We start from the raw sequence: 20,122 nt of genomic DNA on the forward strand, positions 1-20,122 counted from the left end.
TATCTTACAGTCCTATGCTGTAGCATAAACCCTATCTCATAGTTCTATGCCGTAGCATAAACCCTATCTCACAGTCCTATGCCGTAGTATAAACCCTATCTCATAGTTCTATGCCATAGTATAAACCCTATCTCATAGTCCTATGCCGTAGTATAAACCCTATCTCACAGTCCTATGCCATAGTATAAACCCTATCTCATAGTCCTATGCCGTAGCATAAACCCTATCTCATAGTCCTATGCTGTAGTATAAACTCTATCTCATAGTCCTATGCTGTAGTATAAACTCTATCTCATAGTTCTATGCCGTAGCATAAACCCTATCTCATAGTCCTATGCCGTAGCATAAACCCTATCTCATAGTCCTATGCCGTAGCATAAACCCTATCTCATAGTCCTATGCCGTAGCATAAACCCTATCTCATAGTCCTATGCCGTAGCATAAACCCTATCTCATAGTCCTATGCTGTAGTATAAACTCTATCTCATAGTTCTATGCCGTAGCATAAACCCTATCTCATAGTCCTATGCCGTAGTATAAACCCTATCTCATAGTTCTATGCTGTAGCATAAACCCTATCTCATAGTCCTATGCCGTAGCATAAACCCTATCTAACAGTCCTATGCTGTAGAATAAACCCTATCTCATAGTCCTATGCCGTAGCATAAACCCTATCTAACAGTCCTATGCTGTAGTATAAACCCTATCTCATAGTCCTATGCCGTAGCATAAACCCTATCTAACAGTCCTATGCTGTAGCATAAACCCTATCTAACAGTCCTATGCTGTAGCATAAACCCTATCTAACAGTCCTATGCTGTAGCATAAACCCTATCTAACAGTCCTATGCTGTAGCATAAACCCTATCTAACAGTCCTATGCTGTAGCATAAACCCTATCTAACAGTCCTATGCCGTAGTATAAACCCTATCTCATAGTCCTATGCTGTAGTATAAACCATACCTCATAGTCTTATGCTGTAGTATAAACCCTATCTCATAGTCCTATGCCATAGCATAAACCCTATCTCATAGTCCTATGCTGTAGCATAAACCCTATCTAACAGTTCTATGCCGTAGTATAAACCCTATCTCATAGTTCTATGCCGTAGCATAAACCCTATCTCATAGTCCTATGCTGTAGCATAAACCCTATCTAACAGTCCTATGCTGTAGCATAAACCCTATCTAACAGTCCTATGCTGTAGCATAAACCCTATCTAACAGTCCTATGCTGTAGCATAAACCCTATCTAACAGTCCTATGCTGTAGCATAAACCCTATCTAACAGTCCTATGCTGTAGCATAAACCCTATCTCATAGTCCTATGCTGTAGCATAAACCCTATCTCATAGTCCTATGCCGTAGCATAAACCCTATCTAACAGTCCTATGCTGTAGCATAAACCCTATCTCATAGTCCTATGCCGTAGCATAAACCCTATCTAACAGTCCTATGCTGTAGCATAAACCCTATCTCATAGTCCTATGCCGTAGCATAAACCCTATCTAACAGTCCTATGCTGTAGCATAAACCCTATCTAACAGTCCTATGCTGTAGCATAATATAATTTGGTCCAAAGCTTATTTCTAAAAGTTCTATCTTTGAATGGATTCAGCTTATTTTTCATTAGATCCAGGGCTCCAAATAATGGCCTTTTACTTGCTCTGGACAACTAATTTTACCCAAAGGCATATGGTAAGTACTTTTAAAAAATGACTTGTCCAAGTGGGCAAGTAGAATTTCACAGGATTATTGACTTTAAAACCTGTGATCACTCATTGTAATGAAAGTAAAACTTCTTTGTACCTGCAGAATCTTTTTAAGTAATCTTTTTTTATAATAAATGAATTGATAAAAATAGCACCAATGGCACTGTAGCACAACTGTACATTGTACTGTACAGTTTTAAAAATGTGTAATACATGGTGAGCCATTCTAGGTATGTGGTCATTTGCACATTTACATACATTTTTTGAATGATTATTAAATTGTCTATTAATCCCTGTTGTTATCTTTGTGAAATACACAATCTTTTGGCTGTTGCTATGGGCATGGCCTGTTGCTAGGCACATTTGCATACATTTTTTGAACGATTATTCAATTGTCTATTAAACCCTATTGTTATCTTTGCATAATATGTTATCAATAAAGTATTCTCCATCTTGCGACAGATCTCGTGAGATATGCAAATATGCCTAACAACGGTTGTCAAGGGGGTCAAGCTATCAGCCTTGTCATCATTGTATACATGAAGGTCAATGCATTTGTCTGTAAAATATACTCCCTTTGTGACCATCTACAACCGCAAGTTGTCATAAAAAACATTGACAAATTGAAAGTATCAGAACTAAAGAGAATGTTACGAAAATTTGGGCGTGTCAACAACAAGTTATAGGAAAAATATGTCACGGTGTCACACAGCCATTTCCGAATTGACTGTCATTTCTGGGAATACGTTGTCAGTGCCAAACTTATGCAGCATACTAGATGGCTATAATATTTCAATCTTGAGAAATGGTAATTAATGACAAGCAAAATCGAGTAGTTTTAATTATTAGTACACATGTACATGGTGGAACATTTCCCATCACCAATTTTCAATAGTAGTATTTAGTACGCTATGCACATGAAGTGTCACATAGTAGTATTAATACACATACACCGGCCATAAGTCCTTATGTACCGTTGACATTTACACTGTTGACAAATGCAGATGAAAGCTAAAAGTCTTACACATTTTTTAAGAGAACAAATGCCCCGTTTCGTTCCTAGAGTTCAGAATTGAAAAGTTCTAAATTATCGAGACAGGTCAGGAAATCATAGTCAGTTCCTGACAATCGTATTCCGATTTTACCATATGTTATCTTCATACAATACAAGTATAGTTCCTGACGACCATATTCTGATTTTAACATACGTTAATAATGTTAATAACATAGGGTAAAATTGGAATAAGGTCGCCAGGAACTAGACTAGTAATGTATGAAGATAACATAGAGTAAAATCGGAATAAGGTCATCTAGGAACTAGAATAGGAAATCATGATGCATGAAACACATGTCTGGCATCAGCCATGTTTATACTTGCGTTCAATAAACGTGTTGTAGAACTCATAGTCCAAATTTGTAAAATAAAAGGACATAGTATCTCTAAACATTAATTTGAAAATACATATATACAGCTGATTTATAAATTTATATGATAAAATCAGAGACAGTGAAAAAAAATCTCACCTGTTTTCAATGTTTTTAGCAGATGCGGACAAATTTAGGTGACGAATTACAGACTAAAAATTACATCATTGTCAACTATTAACTTGCGTTACAGTGAAGTGATCGCGTCCACTTTGTGTGTTGGTTTTTAGACGACGCCACGCGACATATAAGGTCTGTAGAAAGTTACGACATTGTATCAAATTTTAGACTTTGTTGAAAAATAGGAATCCAATACAGCAATTTCGCTGCTTGGCATGCAAGATTAACCATAGGGCCTGCGATCCCTCAAGTGGATCCAACTCTAATTCAAAATGTAATATTTTCAAGTTCGTGTTGAAATTGATTTCAAAGATAACACTGTCAATTTCAAATGTTCTTCATCTGTGCTCAGATTGCCAAAAATCACAGTCTGACGTCTGACGGCTAGTTTAATATGAAACCCCTACCAGCGACTTTTACATACGCACATACACAGACAGACAGACAGACAGACAGATGGACGGACAAGACACCGCTCGATGCCTATACCACTACTCTGTTTCCTTAAAGTACAGATGCCAGTTTTTGCATATGAATAGAACTAGCAGCTGATGAAAGATCATATGAATAGAACGAGCAGCTTGTATACGTCTGATTAACACTAAAAAATTATTTTATTTGTCAAAGCAAAATAAATGTCATTTTTTGATGGACAAGCATTTTCTGATTCAGACACAAACTTTTTATTTTGTACTTGCCCGTGTGGCAAGTGTATATATTTCATTACTTTGAACCATTCTATAACATAATTATCAAAACTTTTAAGAGCATCATAAGGCCAAATAAAAAAGTTGTTTGGTTCCGGTTACCCAACCCCACCTAGTTTTTCACACCGACCCTACACTTTTTTTTTTACATATTCGAGAAAAAAAAAAATCGCAAAAATTGTGAAATCTCACAAGAAATACTGGATGCAGAAACTGATATCAACTGAAAAAGACAGTTCTTCCAATCTGTAATGGTTGTACATCTGATGAGAAGAAGCCAATAACACAGAGACCATGTGGAAAACAACAGAAAAAACATAACTACCTGAACTAGACACTCACATATGAAAAAAAATATTAAAAAATATAAAATAATATAAAATCTACCTACCCCACCTATTCTAAAATGGAATGTAATTGGAACCACACATTTTTTTTTACGCCTAATATGAATAATGGTTATCTTTTTAATTTAATAAAATCACTGAAAAATAATTTTTTTTTATCTAAAACTTAGCCAAATGACAAATGCATTCCAGAGAAGCAGTAACTCTAAATATACTTTTTCTCAGACTACCGGTATTAAACTATTATTTACAAAAGTTGTAGAGTGCAAATACTTACAAGATGTCTTCTGCCGGATCTCTTTCCCCGTTCTCTCTCTTTTCTTTTGGACTGTATTTCTTCTTCTTCATGTTCCTCTCCCTCATCTCCTGATAATGATAAAGAGAAAACATGAAAGAGTTAGTGATATGACAACATGTTAATATACCAATAACTACACATATATTACAGATATATCAAGAGTTAGTGATATGACAACATGTTAATATACCAATAACTACACATATATTACAGATATATCAAGAGTTAGTGATATGACAACATGTTAATATACCAATAACTACACATATATTACAGATATATCAAGAGTTAGTGATATGACAACATGTTAATATACCAATAACTACACATATATTACTGATATATCAAGAGTTAGTGATATGACATGTTAATATACCAATAACTACACATATATTACAGATATATCAAGAGTTAGTGATATGACAACATGTTAATATACCAATAACTACACATATATTACTGATATATCAAGAGTTAGTGATATGACAACATGTTAATATACCAATAACTACACATATATTACAGATATATCAAGAGTTAGTGATATGACAACATGTTAATATACCAATAACTACACATATATTACTGATATATTAAGAGTTAGTGATATGACAACATGTTAATATACCAATAACTACACATATATTACTGATATATCAAGAGTTAGTGATATGACAACATGTTAATATACCAATAACTACACATATATTACTGATATATCAAGAGTTAGTGATATGACAACATGTTAATATACCAATAACTACACATATATTACTGATATATCAAGAGTTAGTGATATGACAACATGTTAATATACCAATAACTACACATATATTACAGATATTACAATTTAATTTCAAATGATCTAAAGGACACTGTTCCAAACCTTCAATAACCAATTTAAACAATGTGTTCCGTAAGGGCAAAGTCTACCTTTCCTAGACACAATTATTGTTGGAATGCAATAGAACATAATGTGATTTGTTATGTTTGAAGTACGTACCTAATTGAATTGAATTAGAAGAATGCATTTTTAAAGTGTACATGCAAAGGTTGGTAATTTTTTTCGTAATTATGTTTATTTTGCCATAAAAATAAATGAAATTACATTCATACCTCTAAATATTATGCACATTGGCAAGAAAGTCGCAAAAATACTCGCCCCTTAATCCCTGTGCTTCGACTAACTTCGGCACCTCAACCAGCTCACGAAAGGCGTCGAGGTCCCACGTGTTACAAAAGCCGTCTAAGCCTTTGTGTAATGTTTACTTATGAATTACTAATTACGCTTGCCATATAGTATTATCTGTAACTGTACATATTGTGGTGTACCAGTTTAGTCTTCCGACAACAATGGTTCCTTGGTGTTTTGTCAAAAAATTATTAACCTTTGCATGTACACTTTAAGATGTAGCGTAATTACAGAAAATTATTAAGTATGCAAATGAGTCATTAAAACTAATAGCTACATCATCACATCACAAAGCTTTTTAGAAGCTGTGCACTTTGTTATGGTTGTTGTATGTAGTAAATTATACTGAATTTGAAACGTGCATTGTTAACATTTAGCCTAATTACTATAAATTATTAATTATGCAAATGACTCATTAAAACTATGTGTTACATCAATAAACTTTATGAGATATGTTCATCCTGGTATCACGAATGTAGGTACCAAATTATACAGAACTTGAAGCTTACCCTAATTAATGAAAATCATTAATCATGCAAATGACTCATTAAATCTACAAGCTACATCAACAAGCCTTTCAAGACATATGCCCTTTGTTTTGTTTGAAATGTATACCAAATTATATTACCAAATTATAATTTGAAGCGTGCATTCTTAAGATATAACTTTACAACTGAAAACCATTAATTATGCAATTGAGTCATTAAAACCACAAGCTATATTATCAAACTTAATATGGCACAGACACTTTGTTATCATCAACATATGTACCAAATTATACTGAATTTGAAGCATGCATTCTTAAGATATAGCCTACTTGCTGAAAACCATTACTTATGCAAATAACTCAATAATATGCATGGTATATTTACCAAAACCTAATCAGTTCTAGTCATTACTCTAAAGAGTATATGTGCCAAATTTTGTTTGAATTGGGCCAGTCATTTTTTAGGAAACGATGACACGAACAGACACACACATAAACTTTTCATCCCTAAATTGTAACCATCCTTACGGAAGGTACAAAGTCCAGTCGGTCTTAATGTTAATTATATTGAGTACGGCTACCAACGTATAGGAAAAGTAGTCAGTCTTATTTCAGCCTTAAATGTTTTAACAAATGTTTGTGTTTTCAACAAAACATTTAAATGTCAAACATGTAAGCACTAAAGTTAAATTCAGATGAATTGATCACTTTCAATTAGTTGTACATCCTAACATTATAAAGACCTACGTGTAATCAGTTAGAATACCTTTAGTGCTGTATATCCTATTAAGACCTACGTGTAATCAGTTAGAATACCTTTAGTGCTGTATATCCTATAAAGACCTACGTGTAATCATTTAGAATACCTTTACTGCTGTATATCCTATTAAGACCTACGTGTAATCAGTTAGAATACCTTCAGTGCTGTATATCCTATTAAGACCTACGTGTAATCAGTTAGAATACCTTCAGTGCTGTATATCCTATAAAGACCTTCGTGTAATCAGTTAGAATACCTTTAGTGCTGTATATCCTATAAAGACCTACGTGTAATCAGTTAGAATACCTTCAGTGCTGTATATCCTATTAAGACCTACGTGTAATCAGTTAGAATACCTTTAGTGCTGTATATCCTATAAAGACCTACGTGTAATCAGTTAGAATACCTTGAGTGCTGTATATCCTATAAAGACCTACATGTAATCAGTTAGAATACCTTTAGTGCTGTATATCCTATAAAGACCTACGTGTAATCAGTTAGAATACCTTCAGTGCTGTATATCCTATTAAGACTTACGTGTAATCAGTTAGAATACCTTCAGTGCTGTATATCCTATTAAGACCTACGTGTAATCAGTTAGAATACCTTTAGTGCTGTATATCCTATTGAGACCTACGTGTAATCAGTTAGAATACCTTTAGTGCTGTATATCCTATAAAGACCTACTTGTAGTCAGTTAGAATACCTCCAGTGCTGTATATCCTATTAAGACCTACGTGTAATCAGTTAGAATACCTTTAGTGCTGTACATCCTATTAAGACCTACGTGTAATCAGTTAGAATACCTTTGGTGCTGTATATCCTATAAAGACCTACGTGTAGTCAGTAAGAATACCTTTAGTGCTGTATATCCTATAAAGACCTACTTGTAGTCAGTTAGAATACCTTCAGTGCTGTATATCCTATAAAGACATACTTGTAGTCAGTTAGAATACCTTCAGTGCTGTATATCCTATAAAGACCTACGTGTAGTCAGTTAGAATACCTTCAGTGCTGTACGTATCCTATAAAGACATACTTGTAGTCAGTTAGAATACCTCCAGTGCTGTATATCCTATAAAGACCTACGTGTAATCAATTAGAATACCTTTAGTGCTGTATATCCTATAAAGACCTACTTGTAGTCAGTTAGAATACCTTCAGTGCTGTACATATCCTATAAAGACATACTTGTAGTCAGTTAGAATACCTCCAGTGCTGTATATCCTATAAAGACCTACGTGTAATCAGTTAGAATACCTTTAGTGCTGTATATCCTATAAAGACCTACTTGTAGTCAGTTAGAATACCTCCAGTGCTGTATATCCTATAAAGACATACTTGTAGTCAGTTAGAATACCTTCAGTGCTGTATATCCTATAAAGACCTACGTGTAATCAGTTAGAATACCTTTAGTGCTGTATATCCTATAAAGACCTACTTGTAGTCAGTTAGAATACCTTCAGTGCTGTATATCCTATTAAGACCTACGTGTAATCAGTTAGAATACCTTTAGTGCTGTATATCCTATTAAGACCTACTTGTAATCAGTTAGAATACCTTCAGTGCTGTATATCCTATAAAGACCTACTTGTAGTCAGTTAGAATACCTTCAGTGCTGTATATCCTATAAAGACATACTTGTAGTCAGTTAGAATACCTTCAGTGCTGTATATCCTATTGAGACCTACGTGTAATCAGTTAGAATACCTTGAGTGCTGTATATCCTATAAAGACCTACTTGTAGTCAGTTAGAATACCTTCAGTGCTGTATATCCTATAAAGACATACTTGTAATCAGTTAGAATACCTTCAGTGCTGTATATCCTATAAAGACATACTTGTAGTCAGTTAGAATACCTCCAGTGCTGTATATCCTATAAAGACCTACGTGTAATCAGTTAGAATACCTTGAGTGCTGTATATCCTATAAAGACCTACTTGTAGTCAGTTAGAATACCTTCAGTGCTGTATATCCTATAAAGACATACTTGTAATCAGTTAGAATACCTTCAGTGCTGTATATCCTATAAAGACATACTTGTAGTCAGTTAGAATACCTTCAGTGCTGTATATCCTATTGAGACCTACGTGTAATCAGTTAGAATACCTTTAGTGCTGTATATCCTATTAAGACCTACTTGTAATCAGTTAGAATACCTTTAGTGCTGTATATCCTATTGAGACCTACTCGTAGTCAGTTAGCATACCTTCAGTTAGCTGTACGTCCTCTTCATCTGATTTGAGTAAATCTCTAGGGTGTACCATTTCACGTTCCTGTAAAATCAATAGCAGTATTTTATAGCAGTGCAGTTGTCAATATTGGTATTATTTAGTGTAAGTTTGTTCTGGAATGTACATTTGTTATACTACTAGCTAAACTTATTAACATGTTATCAGTCAGTGTGAGTGACCAGTAACCTATTTAATAAGTCCCATCATTCTCTCGCCACGTTCTGAGTTTGGTGTGGAGACTACTAAAACTATCAAAGTATTTTTACCTCGCCATGTTCTGAGTTTGGTGCTTCTAATTCATCTAACTGTAGTCCTGGAGTTGCTGGAGTTGTAGGCATAACACCATTCAATGCAATACCTGGTTGGCTATCAATGTGTTGTTTTAAGTCACTGCAACAAACAAACAAATAACAAAGTTACAATTTTATTACTATATACCACCACTATCACAAAATGTCATGCATTATTTATTCACTTTGCAGTCATTCTTCAAAATAAACATACATGTAGTACAAAGGAAGCTCAATAGACCAATATTCTGGTTAGGGTACCCATGATGGAAACTCAATAGACCAATATTCTGGTTAGGGTACCCATGCTGGAAACTCAATAGATCAATATTCTGGTTAGGGTACCCATGATGGAAACTCAATAGATCAATATTCTGGTTAGGGTACCCATGCTGGAAACTCAATAGATCAATATTCTGGTTAGGGTACCCATGCTGGAAACTCAATAGATCAATATTCTGGTTAGGGTACCCATGATGGAAACTCAATAGACCAATATTCTGGTTAGGGTACCCATGCTGGAAACTCAATAGATCAATATTCTGGTTAGGGTACCCATGATGGAAACTCAATAGACCAATATTCTGGTTAGGGTACCCATGCTAGAAGCTCAATAGACCAATATTCTGGTTAGGGTACCCATGATGGAAACTCAATAGACCAATATTCTGGTTAGGGTACCCATGATGGAAACTCAATAGACCAATATTCTGGTTAGGGTACCCATGCTAGAAGCTCAATAGACCAATATTCTGGTTAGGGTACCCATGATGGAAACTCAATAGATCAATATTCTGGTTAGGGTACCCATGATGGAAACTCAATAGACCAATATTCTGGTTAGGGTACCCATGCTAGAAACTCAATAGACCAATATTCTGGTTAGGGTACCCATGATGGAAACTCAATAGACCAATATTCTGGTTAGGGTACCCATGCTAGAAGCTCAATAGACCAATATTCTGGTTAGGGTACCCATGATGGAAACTCAATAGACCAATATTCTGGTTAGGGTACCCATGCTAGAAGCTCAATAGACCAATATTCTGGTTAGGGTACCCATGCTAGAAGCTCAATAGACCAATATTCTGGTTAGGGTTACCATGATGGAAACTCAATAGACCAATATTCTGGTTAGGGTACCCATGCTAGAAGCTCAATAGACCAATATTCTGGTTAGGGTACCCATGCTAGAAGCTCAATAGACCAATATTCTGGTTAGGGTACCCATGATGGAAACTCAATAGACCAATATTCTGGTTAGGGTACCCATGCTAGAAGCTCAATAGATCAATATTCTGGTTAGGGTACCCATGCTAGAAGCTCAATAGATCAATATTCTGGTTAGGGTACCCATGCTAGAAGCTCAATAGACCAATATTCTGGTTAGGGTACCCATGCTGGAAACTCAATAGATCAATATTCTGGTTAGGGTACCCATGCTGGAAACTCAATAGACCAATATTCTGGTTAGGGTACCCATACTGGAAACTCAATAGACCAATATTCTGGTTAGGGTACCCATGCTAGAAGCTCAATAGACCAATATTCTGGTTAGGGTACCCATGCTGGAAACTCAATAGATCAATATTCTGGTTAGGGTACCCATGCTAGAAGCTCAATAGATCAATATTCTAGTTAGGGTATCCATGCTGGAAACTCAATAGATCAATATTCTGGTTAGGGTACCCATGCTGGAAGCTCAATAGACCAATATTCTGGTTAGGGTACCCATGCTAGAAGCTCAATAGATCAATATTCTGGTTAGGGTACCCATTCTAGAAGCTCAATAGACCAATAGTCTGGTTAGGGTTATGTGGTCTTGTTGCTAGGCATATTTCCCCACGTTTTGAAGATTTATTCATATGCCTATATATTAGGGATGAAAAGTCAGTGTCTGTCTGTCTGTCTGTCTGTCTGTTATGTGGTCTTGTTGCTAGGCACATTTCCCCACGTTTTGAAGATTTATTCATATGCCTATTATAGTATATATTAGGGATGAAAAGTCTGTGTCTGTCTGTCTGTCTGTCTGTCTGTCTGTCTGTTTTCTCAAAATGTTTGGCTCAATTCAAATGAAATTTGATGCACATACTCTTTAGGGTTATGGTTAGATATGATTAGGTTTTAGTAAATATACCATGAATATTAATGATCAATTTGCATAATTAATGGTTTTTGGTATTTAGGCTATATCTTAAGAATGCACACTTCAAATTCAATATAATTTGGTACATACATTGATGACAACAATGTGCATGTGTCATACATGTATAAAGTTTGACAATTAGATGTTATTCCCCAATATTTTCCTTGTTCAGCCAAGGAAAATACCAGTGACCTAAGGGGTCTTTGTCACTGAGTTGCTAGACGAGTAGTGACAACCCTTAGGTCATGAGTATTTTCTGGCTGAATGAAGGAAATTATTGGAGAATAGCAAAATTATACAGCACCAGTAATATTCAAGAAAAATTGGGGAAAGTAATGGCAATTTTGAACGTTTTGACTAATATTTCAAACACAGCAGAACCAGTGACGTAGACACACATTGTTGTGACACAGATGCATGTTGTCATGACGTAGAACAACCAGAGTATATATTCCATATTTTTCATTCAACTTGGCTCGTGCATGGTATAACATAGCTTGTAATTTTAAGGTAGTTATATAGTATAAGATCTACCCAGGGCTCGAAATTCCCGCCGGCCCAGCGGCCCAGGGCAGGTGAAAAGTGGTGCTGGGCCGGTAAAATTTATGCACACCTGCCCAGTTGGGCCGGCGCTTTTTTTTGGAATACTTTATTATAAACTGCTTATTCTAATTTGGTCAATAATTGTTATCGCAATCGTTTTGGGGTTTTATTTTTTGTCGATTTGTCTCTTGTAACTTAGCTTGTTTCGATCAAACCTAAGTTTCTTCATTTCCGCATTGCCTAATGCCAGAATGCAATGACCTTTCAACCTCTCCATATATGGACATTCGCGTCATAGGCACGTATTGGTTTGATTTGCATATCAATAGCAACCATGCGTTTCACTCATGTGACCAGCCATGTCATGTGTTCATGAAGTAGTATTTACCTCAGCGGGCCCTGACCTCGAAGTGACGTTACGTATACTATTAAATGAAAGCTGTTGAATAAACATGAGCTTATTAAAGTTTGGATTTACAAAGTCTTCAGAACGAATTTTGAGGCCTGCTACCCTCATTTTCTTACATGTATCTATACTATCATCATAAAAAAATTGAATAGATGTACTGAAAAAAATATGCAATGAAAATGGGGTGTCCCCGAATTAGGTAAAAAAGTTAGGATAACTCAAAGTCGATGCACCTTTTGAAAATTCACATGATTTTTTGTTTCAAATGTGTTTAGCAGACATAGCCAGTAGTTAATTATCTAGTCTGGTTGCCAACGAGATTCTTGAATGGAGGTGTAAATCATAAATGTATAGGAAGTAGACTATTAATTATCTAGTCTGGTTGCCAACGAGATTCTTGAATGGAGGTGTAAATCATAAATGTATAGGAAGTAGACTATTAATTATCTAGTCTGGTTGCCAACGAGATTCTTGAATGGAGGTGTAAATCATAAATGTATAGGAAGTAGACTATTAATTATCTAGTCTGGTTGCCAACGAGATTCTTGAATGGAGGTGTAAATCATAAATGTATAGGAAGTAGACTATTAATTATCTAGTCTGGTTGCCAACGAGATTTCTTGAATGGAAGTGTAAATCATAAATGTATAGGAAGTAGACTATTAATTATCTAGTCTGGTTGCCGAGATTTCTTGAATGGAGGTGTAAATCATAAATGTATAGGAAGTAGACTATTAATTATCTAGTCTGGTTGCCGAGATTTCTTGAATGGAGGTGTAAATCATAAATGTATAGGAAGTAGACTATTAATTATCTAGTCTGGTTGCCAACGAGATTTCTTGAATGGAAGTGTAAATCATAAATGTATAGGAAGTAGACTATTAATTATCTAGTCTGGTTGCCAAGATTTCTTGAATGGAAGTGTAAATCATAAATGTATAGGAAGTAGACTATTAATTATCTAGTCTGGTTGCCAACGAGATTTCTTGAATGGAGGTGTAAATCATAAATGTATAGGAAGTAGACTATTAATTATCTAGTCTGGTTGCCAAGATTTCTTGAATGGAGGTGTAAATCATAAATGTATAGGAAGTAGACTATTAATTATCTAGTCTGGTTGCCAACGAGATTTCTTGAATGGAGGTGTAAATCATAAATGTATAGAAAGTAGACTATTAATTATCTAGTCTGGTTGCCAACGAGATTCTTGAATGGAGGTGTAAATCATAAATGTATAGGAAGTAGACTATTAATTATCTAGTCTGGTTGCCAACGAGATTTCTTGAATGGAGGTGTAAATCATAAATGTATAGGAAGTAGACTATTAATTATCTAGTCTGGTTGCCAACGAGATTTCTTGAATGGAGGTGTAAATCATAAATGTATAGAAAGTAGACTATTAATTATCTAGTCTGGTTGCCAAGATTTCTTGAATGGAGGTGTAAATCATAAATGTATAGGAAGTAGACTATTAATTATCTAGTCTGGTTGCCAAGATTTCTTGAATGGAGGTGTAAATCATAAATGTATAGGAAGTAGACTATTAATTATCTAGTCTGGTTGCCAACAAGATTTCTTGAATGGAAGTGTAAATCATAAATGTATAGGAAGTAGACTATTAATTATCTAGTCTGGTTGCCAACGAGATTCTTGAATGGAGGTGTAAATCATAAATGTATAGGAAGTAGACTATTAATTATCTAGTCTGGTTGCCAACGAGATTTCTTGAATGGAGGTGTAAATCATAAATGTATAGAAAGTAGACTATTAATTATCTAGTCTGGTTGCCAAGATTTCTTGAATGGAGGTGTAAATCATAAATGTATAGGAAGTAGACTATTAATTATCTAGTCTGGTTGCCAAGATTTCTTGAATGGAGGTGTAAATCATAAATGTATAGGAAGTAGACTATTAATTATCTAGTCTGGTTGCCAACAAGATTTCTTGAATGGAGGTGTAAATCATAAATGTATAGGAAGTAGACTATTAATTATCTAGTCTGGTTGCCAAGATTTCTTGAATGGAGGTGTAAATCATAAATGTATAGGAAGTAGACTATTAATTATCTAGTCTGGTTGCCAACGAGATTTCTTGAATGGAGGTGTAAATCATAAATGTATAGGAAGTAGACTATTAATTATCTAGTCTGGTTGCCAAGATTTCTTGAATGGAGGTGTAAATCATAAATGTATAGGAAGTAGACTATTAATTATCCTACATGACCTATTTTTTATACCATGTCAAAGTGTTTCATTCATGCATTTTATGAAATTTCTATATCATACCTTATTTCTTTGAGCAGTTTATAAATTATATGTATTTTTATTTCTCATTTTAATTCTACATTTACTTATTTCTAGATATTGTCATCACATATTCATAAAATTTACACCAAAATTCATAGCAAACAAATGATCTGCTATCAAATAAAATTTACACCAAAATTCATAGCAAACAAATTATATGCTATCAAATAAAATTTACACCAAAATTCATAGCAAACAAATTATATGCTATCAAATAAAATTTACACCAAAATTCATAGCAAACAAATTATATGCTTCCAAATAAAATTTACACCAAAATTCATAGCAAACAAATTATCTGCTATCAAATAAAATTTACACCAAAATTCATAGCAAACAAATTATATGCTTCCAAATAAAATTTACACCAAAATTCATAGCAAACAAATTATCTGCTATCAAATAAAAAATATCTGTGTTCATTTTCTTATTCATATTGATATGTATTATTCTTTATATTATTAACTGAAGATTGAATGAAAAAAAATAGCACCAATGACATTGCAGCACAACTGTACAATTTTTAAAAATGTTTAACAACACGCTGATCCATGCTAGGTATACATGTAGGTGTCTCATTTGCTGAATGATTATCCAGTTGCCTATTCAACCCTGTTATCTTTGCAATATACGCGATCATCTTTGCTGTTGCTATGGGCGTGGTCATATTGCTAGACATATCTGCATACATTTTTGTTCGTTCCCTTGTCTACAAGTCCATGTTATCTTTGCAATATACATGATCATTTCGTTGATGCTATGGGCAGTCTTGTTGCTAGGTATATTTACATACATTTTTTGAATGTTTATTCATTTGTCTATATAAATCCCTGTTGTTATCTTTACAATATACATGATCATTTGGCTGCTGCTATGGGAATGTCTTGTTGCTAGGCACATTTACATACATTATTGAATGGTTATTCACTTGTCTAAGAATCCGTTATCTTTGTGAAATACACCACCATTTGCCTGTTGCTATGGGTGTTGTCATGGTTGCTAGGGATATTTGCTTACATTTTTTGAATATTTACGCACTTGCCTACCAGATGTTGTTTTTTAACCAAAATATGCTGCTATTCGGTTGTTGCTAAGGGCCTGGTCATGGTTGCTAGGGCCAATTGTGTCAAAATGTTTTGAAGAAAATCTGCAGAATAACACTTCTAGAAACATCTCACCAAGTTTCAGTCTTATTGACCTAGTACTTTTTGAGATATGGGTTTTTGACCAAAATTCACATTTTGGCCCCAAAAAGCTTTGTGGCCAAACCAGGAAATGACTTATCTCCTTGATTACCACAGTTAAAATCTATGTCATGGCTTAAAATCACATAGTACCCCTAGTGACAAAACTATAAAAACTATAAAATCTTTTATTTTTACTGTTAATATTTCTGTGTTATTTGTGTATGCTTTACCATGCTTGCTGTGGCATGTTGTTATGCAATAAAGATAAAGATATCCAGACTATAGCATATTGGCAAGTAGAACAGTTCTTTGCAATGACTGATCAGTTGTCTATTATATTTGTATTGGTTATAAAAAGGCAAGAAATACTATAGTTACAGTGTGTAATGTTAAAAATGTATTCAATTATTTATCACAAACTCCTACTAAGAATAATTGATAAATCATCATAAAACAATACTAACCTCAATTTTTTGGCATGTTGTTCTCTTGACCTTCTTAATTTTCTTATTTCACTTTCTAAATTAGATCTGTCTTTCCGAAGACTATCCAATTCTTTCTTGAGTTCCTTCACCTGACTTTGTAGGTCTTTTCTTTCCTGTTGCATGCGTTCTAACTCCTTGGCATTCACATCACTAGCTCTAATAGCAAATGCTTCCTGTACAGGTATCAATCAAACACAGATTATAGCTAAGAATATACCTCAAATATAATATGACTGCATGGACTCCAAGACTTGTACTGGATAAACCATGATCTCTTTCTAAGTATTTGGCATATATAGGTCACCATATATCATGTACCAATCAAATAATGTCATATTATCTATTTGGATACAAAACAAGCCAGTAACAATAGGATGCTGAAGACTTTAAGATGACATACAATGTACATGTAGGTAGAATTATACACTTGCTGTCTTGCTATGATGGCACTACTAGACATCTGATACCTCAAAGGCTGTTATGCAGCTACCTAAAAGCGCGAGGGGCCGGGAAATATGACATGTACAAGTACCTGAATAAGGACCAGCAATAAGTGTTCATAACATATCATATTCTCAAGCACTTATTCCTTACAGAGTATGCAAATTGAGGTCACTGTGGGTCACTAGTCCATACCACATGACATGGCCTAAGCCAATCAAAGAAGGCTTTTTGAAAATGATGTGTTATAAAGGGGTTAATACTATTGTCTCACAAGTACATTACACATTGAATAGCTCTACCAGCTATTTGATCATACCTCTAAATAGTTCCATGTAAAAGTTTCTTATTTCTGGTCTGAACTCACTTAGTTCACAATTTGATTGTTTCTTGGTAGGTGGATATTGACCACTTAACTTGTACAATTTCATTGTTTCTTGGTAGGTGGATATTGACCACTTAACTTGTACAATTTGATTGTTTCTTGGGAGGTGGATATTGACCACTTAACTTGACTGTACAATTTCATTGTTTCTTGGTAGGTGGATATTGACCACTTAACTTGACTGTACAATTTCATTGTTTCTTGGTAGGTGGATATTGACCACTTAACTTGTACAATTTCATTGTTTCTTGGTAGGTGGATATTGACCACTTAACTTGTACAATTTCATTGTTTCTTGGTAGGTGGATATTGACCACTTAACTTGACTGTACAATTTCATTGTTTCTTGGTAGGTGGATATTGACCACTTAACTTGTACAATTTCATTGTTTCTTGGTAGGTGGACATTGACCACTTAACTTGTACAATTTCATTGTTTCTTGGTAGGTGGATATTGACCACTTAACTTGACTGTACAATTTCATTGTTTCTTGGTAGGTGGATATTGACCACTTAACTTGACTGTACAATTTCATTGTTTCTTGGTAGGTGGATATTGACCACTTAACTTGTACAATTTCATTGTTTCTTGGTAGGTGGATATTGACCACTTAACTTGTACAATTTCATTGTTTCTTGGTAGGTGGATATTGACCACTTAACTTGACTGTACAATTTCATTGTTTCTTGGGAGGTGGATATTGACCACTTAACTAGTACAATTTCATTGTTTCTTGGTAGGTGGATATTGACCACTTAACTTGACTGTACAATTTCATTGTTTCTTGGTAGGTGGATATTGACCACTTAACTTGTACAATTTCATTGTTTCTTGGTAGGTGGATATTGACCACTTAACTTGTACAATTTGATTGTTTCTTGGTAGGTGGATATTGACCACTTAACTTGTACAATTTCATTGTTTCTTGGTAGGTGGATATTGACCACTTAACTTGACTGTACAATTTGATTGTTTCTTGGTAGGTGGATATTGACCACTTAACTTGTACAATTTCATTGTTTCTTGGTAGGTGGATATTGACCACTTAACTTAACTTGTACAATTTCATTGTTTCTTGGTAGGTGGATATTGACCACTTAACTTGTACAATTTCATTGTTTCTTGGTAGGTGGATATTGACCACTTAACTTAACTTGTACAATTTCATTGTTTCTTGGTAGGTGGATATTGACCACTTAACTTGTACAATTCAATTATTAGTATTCTTAGATGTATTTTGTTTTGACTTACATCTTGTTTTTGTTCTAATTTCTCTGTTTCTTCTCTAAAATTCTCTTGTCGTCTGTCCAGCTCTTTTTCCTGTCAAATTGATAATCAAAAATACAACTTATACCAAGTACAGGTAGTATACACATGTCTTTTGGATAATTTCATTGACTATGTAGAATTCTAGCCTCTCAATAATTTCATTGACTGTGTAGAATTCTAGCCTCTCAATAATTTCATTGACTGTGTAGAATTCTAGCCTCTTAATAATTTCATTGACTGTGTAGAATTCTAGCCTCTCAATAATTTCATTGACTGTGTAGAATTCTAGCCTCTCAATAATTTCATTGACTGTGTAGAATTCTAGCCTCTCAATAATTTCATTGACTGTGTAGAATTCTAGCCTCTCAATAATTTCATTGACTGTGTAGAATTCTAGCCTCTCAATAATTTCATTGACTGTGTAGAATTCTAGCCTCTCAATAATTTCATTGACTGTGTAGAATTCTAGCCTCTCAATAATTTCATTGACTGTGTAGAATTCTAGCCTCTCAATAATTTCATTGACTGTATAGATTCTAACCTCTTAATAATTTTTGGTATTTGGTATTTTTAGTTCACTGTGTTAATTGATTAAATTAAGTTACATGTATTTTGTTGAAGTACAAACAGTACATGTAAATATTACATAGATCAATTACAAATCTGTACATGTATGGTATGCCTACATCAATTACAAATCTGTACATGTAAATATTACATAGATCAATTACAAATCTGTACATGTATGGTATGCCTACATCAATTACAAATCTGTACATGTATGGTATGTATAGATCAATTACAAATCTGTACATGTATGGTAGGTATAGATCAATTACAAATCTGTACATGTATGGTATGCCTACATCAATTACAAATCTGTACATGTATGGTAGGTATAGATCAATTACAAATCTGTACATGTATGGTATGCCTACATCAATTACAAATCTGTACATGTATGGTATGTATAGATCAATTACAAATCTGTACATGTATGGTATGTATACATCAATTACAAATCTGTACATGTATGGTATGCCTACATCAATTACAAATCTGTACATGTATGGTAGGTATAGATCAATTACAAATCTGTACATGTATGGTATGTATAGATCAATTACAAATCTGTACATGTATGGTATGTATAGATCAATTACAAATCTGTACATGTATGGTATGTATAGATCAATTACAAATCTGTACATGTATGGTATGTATAGATCAATTACAAATCTGTACATGTATGGTAGGTATAGATCAATTACAAATCTGTACATGTATGGTAGGTATAGATCAATTACAAATCTGTACATGTATGGTATGTATAGATCAATTACAAATCTGTACATGTATGGTATGCCTACATCAATTA

At 34.2% G+C, this 20,122-nt stretch overlaps 1 protein-coding gene across 5 annotated transcripts in view; it reads right to left on the reverse strand.

Annotated features, from left to right (window-relative positions):
* Window positions 1–20,122, reverse strand: part of LOC144444512 (uncharacterized) — a 125,376-nt gene that overhangs the window by 41,792 nt on the left and 63,462 nt on the right. For 3 of the 5 annotated variants that reach the window (XM_078133956.1, XM_078133952.1, XM_078133953.1), the window contains exons 18-22: window positions 18,727–18,795; window positions 16,628–16,821; window positions 9,549–9,672; window positions 9,258–9,324; window positions 4,588–4,676 (exon numbers count right to left, since the gene is read on the reverse strand). In XM_078133956.1, coding sequence (XP_077990082.1) covers window positions 4,588–4,676; window positions 9,258–9,324; window positions 9,549–9,672; window positions 16,628–16,821; window positions 18,727–18,795 — 543 coding nt within the window. The remainder of the gene's footprint in view (window positions 1–4,587; window positions 4,677–9,257; window positions 9,325–9,548; window positions 9,673–16,627; window positions 16,822–18,726; window positions 18,796–20,122) is intronic. The other 2 variants (XM_078133955.1, XM_078133954.1) reach the window with 1 other exon arrangement.

Source organism: Glandiceps talaboti, chromosome 13 (assembly GCF_964340395.1).
Source record: "Glandiceps talaboti chromosome 13, keGlaTala1.1, whole genome shotgun sequence".
In the NCBI taxonomy this organism is placed as follows: Eukaryota; Metazoa; Hemichordata; class Enteropneusta; family Spengelidae; genus Glandiceps; species Glandiceps talaboti.